At 32.7% G+C, this 19,454-nt stretch overlaps 1 protein-coding gene across 8 annotated transcripts in view; it reads right to left on the bottom strand.

Moving 5' to 3' along the window:
• The window catches only part of LOC114329782 (zinc finger protein 227-like), a 52,434-nt gene that overhangs the window by 19,631 nt on the left and 13,349 nt on the right, over positions 1–19,454 (bottom strand). For 2 of the 8 annotated variants that reach the window (XR_007700996.1, XM_050662461.1), the window contains exons 2-3: positions 7,165–7,485; positions 4,974–5,294 (exon numbers count right to left, since the gene is read on the bottom strand). Coding sequence is in view for 7 of the 8 variants with exons in the window: in XM_050662461.1 (XP_050518418.1) it covers positions 4,974–5,294; positions 7,165–7,485 (642 nt within the window). In the remaining variant the exon portion in view is untranslated. Of the gene's footprint in view, positions 1–1,771; positions 5,295–5,881; positions 6,246–6,741; positions 7,486–19,454 lie in introns of those variants that run through there. The other 6 variants (XM_050662458.1, XM_050662457.1, XM_050662459.1 and 3 more) reach the window with 5 other exon arrangements.

A 19,454-nucleotide genomic window follows, 5' to 3' on the forward strand; every position in this document is an offset into this window, starting at 1 on the left:
CCTCGCTTGCACTTGTAGCTACTCTACCTACTCGTTCGATTTTAAATGAGAAATCATTGAAAACATCACTCACGCACTAGGTGTTTATTGCTTTGTTTAATAATAAAATAATAAATTTTTAGCAATGCAAATGCGGTAAGCAGAATTGCTATTTTATTTTTTAATCAAAAGTTATTCGGGTTCAAAAATTGCAATTTTTCGATTTTTTGAAAGTTCAACCGCGTTTATCTCGAAAACTTTGCATCCTACGAAAAAACTTGTAAGAACATTTTTTGCTTAGAATGACCCAAAAAATACAAAAAGATGTTTTGTTTTGCGACAAATCGCTGATATGTAATTCCTCAAGTTCTTTGTCTATAACAATCTTATCGACATCCGGATCAACTGTTACCCAAAAAATTCGTATTCTACGGGTCAAAATATATAAAAAAAACTTGGGTAAGTCCATCTGAATTAAGGATGCCGTTGTACCCCCCCCCCTGGCGACAGGACTACTCACCTAGCTATCCTATTAGCATAAGTTGGACGTTTAAACATGTAATCGATGAACTTACAAAGCATCCCTTGTAACGGCATGTAAGTGGATCAAAATTATATAGTTTTTAGGTTTTTATAAAAAAGTTTTTAATATTAAAATTTAACTTAATTCAACAAAGTCATAAACCGCATGCATCTTTGTGCGTATGCGTGCTTATGAGTACCTGTTTCTCATATGGATGCATACGTATGTATCAGTTTGTTGTTCTGAAATGTCAACAGTTGCATACTTTTCAAAATTTTTGGGCTTTCTATTTGCATTTTGATACAAACAAACAATGTTCTAACTCTGGCTTTCTTTAATTGTAGCATTTAATTACTTGTAACGCCGACCTGAAGATGATCTGAATAGTGTAGAGATCGAAACCGGTCGTCGAAGTATTATTAAATGATTGTGAGTAAGTCTGTGTTTCTTTACTTCAACTAAAATATGTGTTTAATGTATTAATAGCACAAATTAAAAAATGGTTCTACTAGTTTTTCAGCCTATTCCCTCATCCTGTCTTGCACTTTCCAACGTCTCTTTATTTATGATTTTCATTGTTATTTATAGCACATGATCGAAGTTCTCTCTGCTCTGCATAGCTAAGCTCAGTATATTACTTGGCGTGACCTCGCCAAACTTAATTCTCCATCTTTGATGTTGTTGTAGGAAGACATTACATTCGAAAATGCAATGCTCGGCGTCATAAGTTACACCACATTCCCTGTAGATATCGTCGTTTGTTTTTTTAATTCTGAATATGTAAGAACTGTGCTGATCTATGTCAAGTGCTTTTTGAAAGTCAAACAGCGATCTGTCAATATTTGACTCACATTTATCATATATATTCCACGAATTATCTTGGTGAACGCTTTAGTGATATGATTGATAAGCTTATAAATCGGTAGTCATCACAGAGCTGGACATTTGGTTTCTTCGGGATTGTAATCAATGTCGACTGCAGCCAGTTCTCCGGGATTTTACCGCGATTATATATTGTTAATAATTGTTATGCTTTATCTTTTCTCTCAGTTATGAGATTGATCAGCATCTTATCAATTTAATTCAATTAATTAATTATTTTAATTGCTACTCATGGAAACAAAACCAAAATTTAATAAATCTTTCCAATAAAATGTTCTTAGGGCTAATTGATTTTAATGTATCACCTTTAGTTTGTGGCTTCTAGTAATTCTCGTTGCTTACTCTATCCAGGATAAAACAGGGAAAATAAATATGCTCACAATCATATAAATTTTATAAATATTATTTATTCATATACTATTACTATACCACAAACATAAGACTCAGTATGTATGCTGAAAATATAATCTGTCGTAAAAAAAATTATTTTATCTACTAAAATTAATCTGTAATTCTACTATCTCCTGTTCTTTTAACAAATTTTTATTTAAATGATTCGGTAGACTGTTCTTATTATTATAAAAAAAAACAAAATTTAATTTTCACCTTTTAAATAGATTACTTATGTTCTCTACGAATTTATGAATGAATAAATTATGTTGTATAACTGTTAAATTTGACAAAAAATAAGTATGGTATGTAATATCAAACAACTATCTTTTCACAAATAATCTGACTAACCTTATCTATGTTCTTAACTTCTTCTCATGGATTGTGTTCTCCTCGTTTCTCCCACACGTGCTCCTCGGATGCTGCAACCCTCCTTCTTGTCCAAACTGTTTCCCAAACAAAGACCAACAGCACTCGCTCGAAATCTCTCCTCAATTTAGTCTCTGACTCGACACAAACAATATCAATCTTTATAATTCCAAGATTTTTCTCTCAGCTCGATATCTTGTGCAAAATTGATACAAACCGGCTACTCGTTCCAGACAGAAACAGGAATCTATTCGGACACGAGATTTTACTTCTAGACTCGATCACGATTCCGTCTCAACAGCTATCTGCTTACACGGCCACCAAATTAACCACTTTACACAAAATCACTACTTTCCAAACTAGGCTGGTCTCATCAGATCTTAATTACACAGTAAAAACTTTTTCCCTCATCAAACTGAGACTCAAACACTCTACTCCCCTCCATCAGTCTTCTCGCCAATCACAAGCATTCTCTCTACACATTACATCCCTAATTTCTTTTTTAAAAACAAATAGTGTTGTATACAAATTTTCCGTCTTGTCAAATTCCAGGAGATACCAAAGTTAATTTTTTTCTTACATGCTAGAAAAACCCTATATTCTAAAACTAAACAATTTTATTTATCGTCGTTACTTTCTAGGAAGTATTTAGAAACATTCTATTGTTCACGTCAACCGCAAATACATCCACTTTCTAACACCGATCGTAATTCAGTTCCATTGTTCTTGAATTGTTAAGTCCGTTCGTAGAATCTTAACCACTAACGTTTTTCACTTACCACGAAACACTGCTTACGACTAAAATATATTATTTACAAATTTTGGCCATATACAGGGCGATGAAAATCTACGATCTCGTGGTGTTGGACATAAAATGAATTCTCTAAATTTTCCCCATAACATTATACATATAACAAAATGTTAAAAAGTACAACTAGATTATCAAGGAATTGTTTGTCTGATTTACAAAGGATCTTTAATATTTGTATAATATATCTGCTGATATTTTTCTGCATTTATATTCTTGAATCTGCGTCTTTTATCCATCATATCCATTATCACATCAGACATCCATCCTTGTTGTCTGTCACGCTTTAATATAGTCGTGCATGTTATTTGGATTGCTTCTCTCGATTTGTCCCATCTCTCTATTATTTATATTATTATATTGACGTGTTCTCGTTAAGATCTTTTCTAGTATGTACTTTCAAATTGCGTTTCAAATTACCATTCTGAGAAAACTGCTTAGAACAAATCTCGCACTTCTAAGGTTTTTCGTCAGTGTGCACTCTCAAATGTTTTTCAAATTAATTGAATGGTTAAACTGCTTCAAACGAATCTCACACTTGTGAGGTTTTTCTCCAGTGTGCACTCTCAAATCTGTTTTCAAATGGCCTGCCTCACTAAACTGTTTAAAGCAAATCTCACACTTGTATTGCTTTTTCCGTGTGCACCATCAAATGTGTTTTCAAGTTACGTGTTTGACTAAACTGTTTAAAACAAATCTCACACTTGTATGGTTTTTCCCCAGTATGCACTCTCAAATGTGTTTTCAAATTACATGCTTGACTAAACTGCTTAAAACAAATCTCGCACTTGTAAAGTTTATCTCCAGAGTGCGTTCTCGAATGTGTTTTCAATTCACTTGTAGTACGAAACTGTTTTAAGCAAGTATCACACTTGTATGGGGTTTCCCCAGTGTGCACTCTTAAAAAATGTGTTTTCAATTTAGTTGAAGTAAAAAACTGTTTTAAGCAAGTTTCACACTTGTATGGTTTTTCCCCAGTGTGCAGTATCAAATGTGTTTTCAAATTAATTGCTTGACTAAATTGCTTCAAACAAATTTCACATTTGTGAGGTTTTTCTCCAGTGTGCACTCTCAAATGTCTTTTCAAATGGCCTGCCTCACTAAACTGTTTAAAACAAATTTCACACATTTGAGATTTTTCCCCAGTGTGCACTCCCAAATGTCTTTTCAAATGGTCTGCCTTACTAAACTGTTTAAAACAAATCTCACACTTGTATGGTTTTTCCCCAGTATGCACTCTCAAATGTGTTTTAAAATTACATACTTGACTAAATTGCTTAAAACAAATCTCGCACTTGTAAAGTTTTTCTCCAGTGTGCGTTTTCAAATGTGTTTTCAATTCACCTGTAGTAACAAACTGTTTTAAACAAATGTCGCACTCGTAAGGTTTCTCTTCAGTGTGCACTCTTAAAAAATGGCTTTTCACTTTACTTGAAGTACAAAACTGTTTTAAGCAAGTTTCACACTTGTATGGTTTTTCCCCAGTGTGCACTCTCAAATGTGTTTTCAAATGGCGTGTCTCATTAAACTGTTTAAAGCAAATCTCACACTTGTATGGTTTTTCCCCAGTGTGCACTCTCAAATGTATTTTCAAATGGCGTGTCTCACTAAACTGTTTAAAGCAAATCTCACACTTGTATGGTTTTTCCCCAGTGTGCACTCCCAAATGTCTTTTCAAATGGTCTGCCTTACTAAACTGTTTAAAACAAATCTCACACTTGTATGGTTTTTCCCCAGTATGCACTCTCAAATGTGTTTTAAAATTACATACTTGACTAAATTGCTTAAAACAAATCTCGCACTTGTAAAGTTTTTCTCCAGTGTGCGTTCTCAAATGTGTTTTCAATTCACCTGTAGTAACAAACTGTTTTAAACAAATGTCGCACTCGTAAGGTTTCTCTTCAGTGTGCACTCTTAAAAAATGGCTTTTCACTTCACTTGAAGTACAAAACTGTTTTAAGCAAGTTTCACACTTGTATGGTTTTTCCCCAGTATGCACTCTCAAATGTGTTTTCAAATTACCTGCTTGATTAAATTGCTTAAAACAAATCTCGCACTTGTAAAGTTTTTCTCCAGTGTGCGTTCTCGAATGTGTTTTCAATTCACTTGTAGTACGAAACTGTTTTAAGCAAGTTTCACACTTGTATGGTTTTTTCCCTGTGTGCACTCTCAAATGATTTTTTAAGCGCTCATTTCGAGAAAACTTCTTAAAACAAACTTCGCATTCGTAAGGTCTCTGTCCAGTCGCAACAGTCATATTTTGAGTTAATGCTTTTCCTTCATCAGATAAATGTTTAGGTAGTCTCTCCATAATTTCCAATTTGCTCTCCTCTTGAGAATAACCTAAAATAAAAAATGTATGTCATGCCAAAAATATTGCATGGTATGTTTTTTTGATAACCGTTAATAGCCCAGTAAATGAACGGGAAATTCGGCGATACCGTGTAATTTTCAGGGGCAACTCCGAATTGCATGAAAATTTGGACTTAGGTTCTACTTACCCTCCACTTCAAAGTTGAAATTGTGCCGTTGGTTGCTTTTACTTATGGGGGACAGTCACCCCTTCTCGGGGGTGAAAAAACATAGGTTCAAGATAAGACTGGAAATGGATAAATTGACTGATTTTAAGAAACTTTTGCTCTATAGAGTTTTTTACTTAAGTCAATACTTTTCGAGTTATTTGCCATTGACAACGTTGATTTTTCGACAAAAAAACTACGTTTTCAGACGGTTTTTCGCAAATAACTCAAAAAGTAAATATTTTATCGAAAAAAATATCCTTAGCAAAAGTGTAGCTTATAAAAAACCCAAAAAAAATGGTGTATCAGTAAAGTTCATGGACCGACCGCGTTAGAAATGAAGAAGTTTTAAGGTATATGAATAGAGAACGTGAACTCACAGAAATTGTCAAGAAACGTAAAACATCTTACCTTGGACACATATTTAGACACGACGGGTATAAATCCTTCAACTTATTATGGAAGGGAAAATAGAAGGAAGACGCGGCCCGGGTAGACGACAATGACCTAGCTGCGGAACATCAAAGAATGGACAGGATTAGACTTTCAAAGTCTAATAGAAAAGCCCAAAATAGAGAAGACTTTACAGGAGTCATCGCCAACCTTCGCTAAGAAGACGGCACCCAAAGAAAAAGATGCATCATATCCATGATCTCACCATACATCCATTATTTCTTGTTGTCTGTCACGCTTTACTATAGTCGTGCATGTTGTTTGGATTGCTTCCCTCGATTTGTCCCATCTGTCTATTATTTATATTATTATATGGACATGTTCTCGTTAATGATGTTCCGACGTGTTCTCGTCAAGATCTCTTCTAGTATGTACTTTCAAATGACGTTTCAAATGACGTTTCTGAGAAAACTGCTTAGAGCAAATCTCGCACTTGTAAGGTTTTTCTTGAGTGTGCGTTATCAAATGTGTTTTCAAATCACTTGTAGTACGAAACTGTTTTAAACAAATCTCGCATTCGTAAGGTTTTTCTTCAGTGTGCACTCTTAAATGTCTTTTCAAATGGCCTGCCTTACTAAACTGTTTAAAACAAATTTCACACTTGTGAGGTTTTTCCCCAGTGTGCACTCTCAAATGTGTTTTCAAACGAATTGCTTGACTAAATTGCTTCAAACAAATTTCACACTTGTGAGGTTTTTCTCCAGTGTGCACTCTTAAATGTGTTTTCAAATAGTTTGCCTTACTAAACTGTTTAAAACAAATCTCACACTTGTATGGTTTTTCCCCAGTATGCACTCTCAAATGTGTTTTAAAATTACATGCTTGACTAAATTGCTTAAAACAAATCTCGCACTTGTAAAGTTTTTCTCCAGTGTGCGTTCTCAAATGTGTTTTCAATTCACCTGTAGTAACAAACTGTTTTAAACAAATGTCGCACTCGTAAGGTTTCTCTTCAGTGTGCACTCTTAAAAAATGGCTTTTCACTTCACTTGAAGTACAAAACTGTTTTAAGCAAGTTTCACACTTGTATGGTTTTTCCCCAGTGTGCACTCTCAAATGTGTTTTCAAATGGCGTGTCTCATTAAACTGTTTAAAGCAAATCTCACACTTGTATGGTTTTTCCCCAGTGTGCACTCTCAAATGTATTTTCAAATGGCGTGTCTCACTAAACTGTTTAAAGCAAATCTCACACTTGTATGGTTTTTCCCCAGTATGCACTCTCAAATGTGTTTTCAAATTACCTGCTTGATTAAATTGCTTAAAACAAATCTCGCACTTGTGAAGTTTTTCTCCAGTGTGCGTTCTCGAATGTGTTTTCAATTCACTTGTAGTACGAAACTGTTTTAAGCAAGTTTCACACTTGTATGGTTTTTTCCCTGTGTGCACTCTCAAATGATTTTTTAAGCGCTCATTTCGAGAAAACTTCTTAAAACAAACTTCGCATTCGTAAGGTCTCTGTCCAGTCGCAACAGTCATATTTTGAGTAAATGCTTTTCCTTCATCAGATAAATGTTTAGGTAGTGTCTCCATAATTTCCAATTTGCTCTCCTCTTGAGAATAACCTAAAATAAAAAATGTATGTCATGCCAAAAATATTGCATGGTATGTTTTTTTGATAACCGTTAATAGCCCAGTAAATGAACGGGAAATCGGCGATACCGTGTAATTTTCAGGGGCAACTCCGAATTGCATGAAAATTTGGATTTAGGTTCTACTTACCCTCCACTTCAAAGTTGAAATTGTGCCGTTGGTTGTTTTTACTTATGGGGGGACAGTCACCCCTTCTCGGGGGTGAAAAAACATAGGTTCAAGATAAGACTGGAAATGGATAAATTGACTGATTTTAAGAAACTTTTGCTCTATAGAGTTTTTTACTTAAGTCAATACTTTTCGGGTTATTTGCCATTGACAACGTTGATTTTTCGACAAAAAAACTACGTTTTCAGACGGTTTTTCGCAAATAACTCAAAAAGTAAATATTTTATCGAAAAAAATATCCTTAGCAAAAGTGTAGCTTATAAAAAACCCAAAAAAAAATGGTGTGTCAGTAAGTCTATCAATCAAATAAAAACAAAGTTTTAGCTCATGAAAAATACGTTCTTATTCGTCTAATTCCAAATCGAATATTTCAAGGTGAAATAACCGAAAAATTAATAGCCCAGTAAATGAACGGGAAATTCGGCGATACCGTGTAATTTTCAGGGGCAACTCCGAATTGCATGAAAATTTGAATTTAGGTTCTACTTACCCTCCACTTCAAAGTTGAAGTTGTGCCGTTGGTTGCTTTTACTTGGGGGGTGACAGTCACCCCTTCTCGGGGGTGAAAAAACATGCGTTCAAGGTAAGACCGGAAATGGATAAACTGACTGATTTTAAGCAACTTTTGTTCTATAGAGTTTTTTACGTAAGTCAACACTTTTCGAGTTATTTGCCATTGAAAATGTTGATTTTTCGACAAAAAAACTACGTTTTCAGACGGTTTTCCGCAAATAACTCAAAAAGTAAATATTTTATCGAAAAAATATCCTTAACAAAAGTGTAGCCTTTTAAAAAACCCAAAAAAATGGTATATCAGTAAAGTCTATCAATTAAATAAAAACAAAGTTGTAGCTCATGAAAAATACGTTCTTATTCGTCTAATTCCAAATCGAATATTTCAAGGTTAAATCACCGAAAAGTTAAGCACTTTTCGGGAAAAACCCATTTAAACTTTTTTAAAGTGTTTATAAAAAGCTTTGTTTTAAATTGTTAACAAAAGTTTTAGCATTAAAAATAAGCGAGTTACGGTCAAAATAAAGTTGGTCTTCTTTTTTTTGTAAAAAATCATGAAAATCTCTCCGTGTTTAGATCCCCAAATGAAATTAATCGCTACCGCTTTACAAACAATTTACTTACCTATCTATTTTTTATATGATCTGTCAGTCTCACCTGTTTAAAGTGTTTATTTTTGAAAGGGTTATAATTGAGAAAGCTTGAATGGGTCACTAATCACGATGTATGCAAATTTTGAACAGCCATATCTTAACCAATTTTTGTCTTACGGAGAAACAAAATGAAACTAGCATATTTATAATAGCAAAACCTACATTTTTTTACTCTTTAAGATTTTTCTTATCACTAATACTTTTTAAGTTATTTTGAAAAATTGAAATTTTTCAAAAATTTTTAGAAATTTTTTTTTACTATAAAACCAAATGTTTCAAATTAATCAAACTTACAGATCATATAAACAATACACATACAGTTAAAACATATGATAAAACCAAACGATTAATTTCATTTAGGGTGCTAAATAGAGGGAGGTTTTGGCGATTTTTTTTACAAAAAAAAGGGGCTAACTTTTTTTTTCAGTGTAACTCGTTTATTTTTTATGCTGTAAACTTTTGTAAAAAACAAATAAAAAGCTTTTTCTCGATAATTTAAAAATGTTGATAAGGTTTTCCCGGAAAACCCTTTTTTCTGCGGTGATTTCGCATTGAATTATTCTATTTGGAATTAGACGAATAAAAACGTATTTTTCATGAGCTACAACTTTGCTTCTACTCAATTTGTAGACTTAACTGGTACACAATTTTTTTTCGTTTTTTTATAGGCTACAGTTTTGCTAAGAATATTTTTTTCGATAAAATGTTTACTTTTTGAGTTATTTGGGAAAAACGGTCTGAAAACATAGTTTATTTGTCGAAAAATCAACATTTTAAATCGCGAATAACTCGAAAAGTATTGACTTAGGTAAAAAAACTTTATAGAACAAAAGGTGCTTAAAATAAGTCAATTTTTCCATTTCCGGCCTTATTTTAAACACGCGTTGTTCAACCCCCGAGAAGGGGTAAATGTCGCCCCCCAAGTAAAAGCAGCCAACGGCACAAATTCAACTTTGAAGTGGAGGGTAAGTAGAACCTAAATCCAAATTTTCATGCAATTCGGAGTTGCCCCTGAAAATTACACTCCAAAACGGTCATTTATTGGGCTATAAGCACTTTTCAGGAAAAATCCATTTAAACTTTTTTAAAGTGTTTATAAAAAGCTTTGTTTTAATTGCTAACAAAAGTTTTAGCATTAAAAATAAGCGAGTTACGCTCAAAATAAAGTTGGCCCTCTTTTTTATTGTAAAAAATCATGAAAATCTCGCCGTGTTTAGCTCCCCAAATGAAATTAATCGCTACCGCTTTACAAACAATTTACTTACCTATCTATTTTTTATATGATCTGTCAGTCTCACCGGTTTAAAGTGTTTATTTTTGAAAGGGTTATAATTGAGAAAGCTTGAATGGGTCACTAATCACGAGTGTATGCAAAATTTGGACAGCCATATCTTAACCAATTTTTGTCTTACGGAGAAACAAAATGAAGCTAGCATATTTATAATAGCAAAACCTACATTTTTTTACTCTTTAAGATTTTTCTTATTACTAATACTTTTTAAGTTATTTTGAAAAAATGAAATTTTTCAAAAATTTTTGGAAAAAATTTTTTTACTATAAAACCAAATGTTTTTAAAAATAAGCACTTCAAACCAATCAAACTTACAGATCATATAAACAATACACATACAGTTAAAATAGATGGTAAAGCCAAACGATTAATTTCATTTAGGGTGCTAAATAGAGGGAGGTTTTCACGATTTTTTTTACCAAAAAAAGGGGCCAACGTTTTTTTTCAGTGTAACTCGTTTATTTTTGATGCTGTAAACTTTTGTAAAAAACAAATAATAAGATTTTTTTCGGTACTTTAAAAATGTTAATAAGGCTTTCCCGAAAAATGCTTCTTTCTTCGGTGATTTCGCGTTGAATTATTCGATTTGGAATTAGACGAATAAGAACGTATTTTTCATGAGCTACAACTTTGCTTCTACTCAATTTGTAGACTTTACTGGTACACCATTTTTTTCGCTTTTTTACAGGATACACTTTTACTAAATATATTTTTTTCGATAAAATATTTACTTTTTGAGTTATTTGGGAAAAAAGGTCTGAAAACGTAGTTTTTTGTCGAAAAATCAACATTTTAAATCGCGAATAACTCGAAGTATTGACTTACGTAAAAAACTTTATAGAACAAAAGGTGCTTAAAATAAGTCAATTTATCCATTTCCGGTCTTATTTTAAACACGCGTTTTTCACCCCCCGAGAAGGGGTAAATGTCACCCCCCAGGAAAAGCAACTAACGGCACAAATTCAACTTTGAAGTGGAGGGTAAGTAGAACCTAAATCCAAATTTTCATGCAATTCGGAGTTGCCCCTGGAAATTACACTCCAAAACAGTCATTTATTGGGCTATAAGTATTGCGCTATCTGTATTTTGCTGAACATCACCAATACGATTAAATTCAATTCATTAATATCATAGAACCAGTATTGCATATTGCCATGAGCAAGACCAAATGCAATACTAAGAAGTGTGCTTTTTTTTTCTGAGGTGAGAATGTTCTAAAGAGATCTGGAAAGATGACCCAGATACTGTTGGATTCGTCCGAGCTGTTTGAATGTTGCTGAGGTTAGTTCGAACGCCCACCAACTAAACTCACCCCTTCTTCCAGCAGCGCGCCAGGGACATTTCTTGCCGAAAATAACTTCCAAGCGCACTACCGCGGTCCTCAAAATAATCGGTGACAAAGTATCGTCTTCAGTATAGGGTCTCGAAGAAAGCTGTCTCTGAAGAGCGTATCCTTGTATATGTAGGGCCATGGTTAAAAAATGCAATGACGAGTATAAAAAACAAAACATATAAGTTGGTAGATGGGACATAATACATAGATAAAACTAATACATTAGACTTAAACATGTATCCAGTGATGTCGAAGTTTGTCTCTAAAGGCCAGTATTGTTGTTTAATGACCAGGACCCTGGTTTAGGAATATAATGACGGGAATAAGAAAGCAAATATTTATATTATGGTGGATAAGTAGGACAGAAGCATAGATAAATCTAATGCATTAGACTAAAATATGTGTTTAATGTATTAATAGCACAAATTAAAAAATTGTTCTACTAGTTTTTCAACCTATTCCCTCATCATGTCACGCTCTTTCCAGCGTCTCCTCGTTTTGATGATTTTCGTTGTTATTTCTAGCACATGATCGAAGTTCTCTCTGCTCTGCATAGCTAAGTTCAGTATACTATTTGGCGTGACCTCGTCCAGCTTAATTCTCAATCTTTGATGTTGTTGTAGGAAGACATTGCCTTCCAAAATTCAATGCTCGGCGTCATTAGTTACACACCAAATTCCCTGCAGATGTCGTCGTTTGTTTTTCTAATTTTGAATGTGTAAGATCTGAAAGAACCGTTACCAGTCAAAATTTTTACAAAGAAATAATTTATTCTCCTGAACCTACATTTATACCAAGCTTTTACATCGGGTATTGGCATTTTTGTCCATTGTTCCTTTTCCCTTTGTTCCACCCATTCAGATTGCCATTCATCATGCATTTAGTTTATAATTTCATCTCTTACCTGTAGGCGAGCGGCACACCCCTAATTTGAGGCTTAGACATAGAAAAAGCGACCATGATAGGTGAATGGCAAAATTTGGTCATTCTTTTTCGAGGTCGGTGAATCTGAATATGAAGTTTATTTTTATCTAGAATTGGTAGAGCATGTTCAAAAGTCAAATTTTATGCAAAAATGCGAAAAATCAATTTTGATAATTTTTCATATTTACCTCACTGTATCTTTGGTCGCTGTAAATATTTCCTTTTGAAAATTTTACTCTATCATCTTTCGAATATTTAGATGACAACAAGATTTATTAAAAAGGTTTAAACAGATTAAAAGAGGGGTTGTTAATTTTTAAACATTTTGTCATCAGATTTCGTTAGTTTCATGTTTACTTAAAAAAGTGACAAACTTTTTAGTTTATAATTTTAACCAACGCAGCAATAAAACCTAATTCATGAAGAAGATGATTTTCTGGAAAATTTAAAGTCAAAATATGCAATAAGAAAAAAGTTATGTGACATTATAGACGAGTGGCACTCTTTAAAAAAAAAACGCTTATTTCTCGAGATACTGACCACGGTGTGGTGAATGGTGGCTAATTTTGGTCTTACTTTATGTTTTTGATGGTGCTGAAAATGAACATAAGGTTTATTTTAAAGTTTAGATGGAGGAACATTGTCAAAATCGGAATTTTACCCTAAAAATAAAAAAATGGAATCAAGTTTTTCTTAAAATTAAAAGTTGCATTATTTCTTTTTCTATAAAACATTTTATTTTGTGTACCCTATATTTTAACACAAACTTGATTAAAAAGCTAAATTTCCAATTTTGTCACTCAACTTTTGTGACAAAATTTTGAAATTCAGAAATCAGCACGTTTCACTTTATACAATTCATAACTTTTATTATAATAAGACAGAAAGATTCAAACATGTACCATTATCTTCAGAAAGGTAAAAAATATACAGGGTGTTAGTAAATAAGTATGAAAAACTTTAAGGGATAATTCTACATGAAAAAGTCTCCGAGATACGGGGTGTTGAAATTTTTATTTCAAACTGCCAATTTATTTATTTAAGACCAGTTGAGCTATGGAAATGGAGTTTGGTGCGTTTTAGGAGGTAGTTATTGCCCATTTTTTAACATACAATTAAGAATTTTGTATTCTTCATTGGCGCGCATATGTGTAATAGTCTGAATTGTTTTAAAGCAAAAAATAGTGCGCCACTGAGATATTTCTCTACTGAGAAATTCCTCGGTAGAATGCAGTAGGACGTGCAGGGCCGTAACTACCATTGGGGCAACCGGGGCAGTGCCCCGGGACCCCCAGCCAAGGGGGCCCCCACAGAGGCCTCTTTTTGGTTGGCCGTGCATAGATTTTAACGAGGAAAATAAAAATATGTAATTTAAAAGCCGATATCAACGAAATATTTTCAAATGACACCATTTTAAAAAGACAGTAACATAAAGTCTTAATTTTTCACTGGGGAAATTAGTATTTTCGACTAAAATGCAATTGGAACAGAACAGGGGCCCTGAGGCCTGAGCTAAGCTGGGACCCCCGAGACCTTAACATAAAAATTTAAATTATTAGTTAGGGGAGTGCAATTAGAACTAAAATATGCATTGTTTCGGAAAAATTCAAACAAGCTTATATTTTTCTAAAACTTTTTTTGTTAGTTTATATCGTCGGCCAAATGCCAAAACCATGAATGTGAAAAATCGTGATTTGGAGATATTTGGGTTTGAAGGTTTTGATACTGTATGAAAATTCAGATTTTTGTCGGAATAATTTCATTTCTTGGGAGATATAGGACCTACTTAGACAGTTTATGACTTGCTTATTATTTTTCCGTTTATTAGCCCCCACCTTCCAAAATGTCACATTCTTGGATTTGGCATTGCAAAATTTTCTTTCAAATCACTTACAGTACAATAAGAAAACCTAAAGACACAATGATTTTCAATATTTTTATTATTTTGAAATATCAATAAACCTGCGTATTTTCATTGGGAAACTAGGAAAAACTCAGGAGCTATAAATCTAAGCAAACAAAACAATTTAAACTTCTACATCATTGGCAAAATAAACTATAAAAACGAAAAAGGTTTTCTCAGAAAATACTGAAAATACAAAAAGGACCTAAATTCATATGTTTGAATGAGCTTGAGTATGAAGTGAAATGGTATAATTTTCATCTGAGTCAACATTTTCACTGCCATCTGGTTCTGGTAACTGGTAATCTATCCCTAATATTATTATTAATTTTTAGCGACTTGTAAAAACTGTGATGAACTTTTGGGATTGTTAAGTCAGAACACATTTGTTGTAAATCCTGATATTTTAGCTTCGCAATGGGTAACTCACATTCGTATGATTTTTTTAACTCCGCTGTTTTTGGTCGACCACGAAATTTTTTCATGCAGTTTATCTCATGAAATTCTTGTTCAAAATCTATTTTGTAAAACACCTTCGTCATGTCTGATTTAAGATAACGAATCCAGCAAACCTTACGCCATGGTATTTTGTTCATCTCAAATTTTTGCGCTGCAAATTCTTTAAAATCATAAACATCATCAAAGCTTCTACTCCTCACTTAAAATGGGCTTGGTTTCATACAAGCATCTAGTATTACTTGCGCCCAACCTTCAGGAATGTATACAGTAACATGCTTAGCTTTGTGCTCAATTTTAGGATGTATGGAATCGCATTCCATTTCAGTGTGTCTAGGATGAACAGAAATGATGTGCATACACATAGCAGCAAAATTTGAATTTTTTGTTGGCCACCACAGCCATCTGACATCATTCTAACTTTTGTTACTTCTGTATTAGATAATACGTATTCATAGATACAAGAAGCGATTTCATTTGAACCCATTTACCCTGGGTTTCATCCCATAGATAGCAAATGCCATCTTGATTTCCAATATTATAAACTATCAAGTTATAAACAGCTAACTTGCGCAAGTAAAATATCTATCCTGCAGATCCCTTTGGAGTTGTGAGTACAGCTTCAAGGTCAAAATTGAATGCTAATATAGTAGAATTGTCTATTGGTTCCAGTTTATCAGCACTGCGAGCCTTGCGTGCAAATTCCTTTCTTCTCAAGTGTTGCTGGAAAGTTTGTTCTTGGGCTTCTTTTTCTTCTCCAGTCATATTTTCTGTGCCAAACATATATTGCACTTATCCTTCTTTGGCTTGAAAAAACCCACGTTATATTTTTTAAAAACTTGTCTGTATTTTTCAATTGAAACAGCGAATATTTTTTCTTTGCATTGTGATTTGTACATATTGTGCATTATGGACATGTTTAGGGTAGGGTCCAAATAATTTTTTTACTTGAAGCCCTACAGTAATGGGACTCAACTGCAGGAAATGATAAAATGTGATCACGTACCATTTGCAAACAATCCTCAGTTAACTTATTAGCAGGACTATGTTTGCCACGGCGGTCTTTTTCTATTGTTCCAGTAGAAGATCGTTTTTGTAAAGTTATTCTTATGAATGGATCTGTTACATTAAGTGTAGATATGAAAAATTCGCGGCACACCTTATTTTTTTGTCCATAATTCATTTTCCACTACTCAAAATCTATACACGAATGTGACAAAGTATACCATACACTTACAATGTCAAAACAACAAATGTACCACATTCACTGACTTGGAACTTTTAATGCACGGCCAAAACCACGAAAGTGTCACATTCACGATACGCGCGTTGCGACAGTCGAATACAAACTAAGATACGTCAAAGGCAGTACACCTACCCCCACCAAAACCATGATGCTTGCAGATTCGTTGGTTTGGCATTATCAAGAACTGGTTTAGAGGTGCTTGAAAATATAGATAGGTAAAAATTACCAATTTTGCACATTCATGGTTTTGCCTTGGGACCGACGATATACTAAAGTAAAAAGTTCTACTCGCAGATTTGGCCGCTAATTGTTTATTAATTGTTTAAACAATAACAATTGTTTTGTATAAATAATTTTTAAAATATCGTTAAATTCATCATTTTGCTTTGATCAAATATGTTTCTATTTTTATTTTTGATTATGCTGAATCCGAATATGGCATTGCAATTTGAAAATTCTTATACAGAAGCTATTATACAGTGTGTCTGCGTAGCTAGGAACCACATGGAAAACTTTTTTATTATCAATTTTACGAAAAAAAGTTATTTTTAATAAAATGCTCTGTATAATCAAAAATCTAAAACTCAACCATCAGATATCAAATTTTGTCAATTTTATACGAGTTATGTCAAAAATATGAATTTCGTTAAACAGTAAAGTACCTTTATATTCCAGAATATCCAAAAATGCTATTATTAAAAGTTGCTTGAAATTAGAAACTATGTCTAAATATACAATTACATCATTCTAATGGAAAACAAAATTTTCAATTTTTTCTCAAATTACGGATGCTCATCATCATTTTATTATAATTATGCTAACTATTTTATTATCACTTTTATGAACAAAATTTATTCTTCATAAAATGCTCTCCCTGGTCTAAAATCTAAGATACAATCATCAGATATTAAACTTTTTTGACTTTATACGAGGTATGTAAAAAATATGAATTTTTCTTAAGAGTTAAGTGCCTTTATTATTCACAATATTTTAATTAGAAGGATGTAATTGAACACTAAAACAAATGTTTTAATTCCAATACAAACAACTTTTCTTAATAAACAATTTTCGATATTGTGAAATGTAAAGGTACCTCTTGAGTGAAATTCATATTTTTTGACATACCTCGTATAACATTAATTAAATTTGATATTTGATGATTGCATCTTATATTGTATACGATGCAGAGTATTTTATAAAGAATAACTTTTTTTCGTAAAACTGATAATAAAAAAGTTATCAATAGGTTTTAAGTTACGCAGACATACTATATATAACAGCTAAAAAAAAATTTTTTTCTGAACATTTATTATTGTTGAAGCCTATTATTAAATGTATTTATTAGGTAAGTTTTACTGAAAAAAGTTTTGATCACTTTGTATAAGCATTTTTTTAGCTGGTAATTTTCGGTTTTTGTAATACATTTTTGTTATCTTTCCTAATTTTCTTAAAAAGAAATAGTTTATTTTATTTTTAAAGTAAAATAATTTAGTGCATTTTAAAGATTACATCCTAAGCTTTAAAAAAGCACTTATAAAACTGTAACAGATCTGTTCAAACTTGAGTAATACCGTCTTAAATTCGTGGTAATTCTATAAAACTACGAAGATTTCAAAAATTACATTTTCTGAGACGTCATATCATTTGAATTAAATTTTTGAGATTTTTTTTAATGAAACATCATTTAGTAAGATGCTTGAAAGGTAAGTTGTGCAAAATTGAGGGTTTTATACGAAAAATTGTATTATACACATTTTTAAACAAAATTCATGTAAGTCTCATTTTCTGCCCACACCGTACTTATGCCCATATATTTTATTTCTTTCTATTATGACCACAGGATAGCTTAGTTATTCTTCTTTCATATTCAATTTGTAAAATTTCATTTGATCCATTAGTTAAAGAATTACAGTAAAATAACTCAACCGTTCACTTCGCCGTACGTTAGTTTACAGTGCGCCAATGTTTGTGAGAAGGGTGACTTTAGCGTTATAAATAAAAAATTATAGAAGATACAGATTTAACTTTAAAAAATTCTTTATAAAAGGTTTTTTTGTAAAATTTTCTGAATTTTTCATTGGTCAAGTCAGTTTTTTTCTAAAATTAATATTTTCGGAGTTATTTAAAAACATCTAATTTCGTAATTCATTTTTGTTTAATAAAAAATGAAGCACCCACTTCTCAAGTAGAACTTTTTGATATGTTGTTTATTAAACATTTCTTAATGAAATTACAAAAAGTTCTATCTTGTTTGATCTTTTCCGAAGTGAAAATCTATATGCACTCCCCTAAACAAAACCTAAAATGCCATTGGAAGAGGGGACCGGGGCTAAGCTGGGGCCCCCGAGACCTTTCGTAAAGATATAAATTGTTGCTGAGGAAATTAGATATTTTGGCGAAATAAAAATTAAAATGCAACCGGAATAGGGGCCCCAGGTCCCAGCCCAGCTACTTTGTCTTAACCAATTTTCCCAGACCACATCTTGGTATGTGAAAGGAACCACATTTTGAAAAGAAGGGTAAGGGTAAGATAGAATGAGCACATTAGGATCAGTCCCACCACTACACTGACCAGCTTCACTGACTGTGTTTGGCTCACATTGCAGTTGCTTAAGGCACCTTAAGGTGCATTTACGTTTGCTTGGTAGTTCGCTTGGTTATTCTGTCGCTACAAAGTAAGACCATATTACATTGTAGCGTACGAACGCATTCGTTGATGATCCGTCCACAATGTCAGATTCAGATGAAGATGTATTCATTAGCGCTGCTAATTTTATAATTCTAACGTGCTATGTACTAAGTCATAAAATAGATTTTTCGAGATTCGTCTATATTTTGAATTATATAATTAATAAGGTATTATCAAAGTAGAAAGTAAAATAGTTAATTACTAATTTATTAATCATATTTCGTCACCATTTTGATATTTAGTTGTAATAGTTATTTCATCAGTGGTAAAAAAGACTTTGAAAAGTCATAATAAAAAATTTTTATTTTTGGCTTATACTCTTAATACATAGCACTCTAGAATTATTGCAAGACATGATAAAAAAAAAGAAAGAAGAGAGTGTGGCTTTCACACAGGAAGCAAAATGCGTTTTCAAGTGGTTAAATATAATATCGGACATAACATAATAACATTTTTTCGGACCCCTCTTGCGCTGGGGGTAGGGGGCTCCCAGATTACGTTTGCCCCGGGGCCCCCAACATCGTAGTTACGGCCCTGAGGACGTGGTTACCAATACTAAAAGAGGAAGTCAATAGAAAGAAAATACCACAATTAGAAAGTCAATAAGATATCGAGGACAGTACATAATTTATATTTTAGAATTATTTATATATCTATGTACTATTAATGTTATTTATAATTTAAAATAACTTACATATAAAATCAGAATTTGGTGTCAGTTTTAAAAGTAAACTGAATGTAAGACCAAATACTTACAATGTCGGG

The sequence above is a fragment of the Diabrotica virgifera genome, chromosome 9 (genome assembly GCF_917563875.1).
Source record: "Diabrotica virgifera virgifera chromosome 9, PGI_DIABVI_V3a".
NCBI classification, from domain to species: Eukaryota; Metazoa; Arthropoda; class Insecta; order Coleoptera; family Chrysomelidae; genus Diabrotica; species Diabrotica virgifera.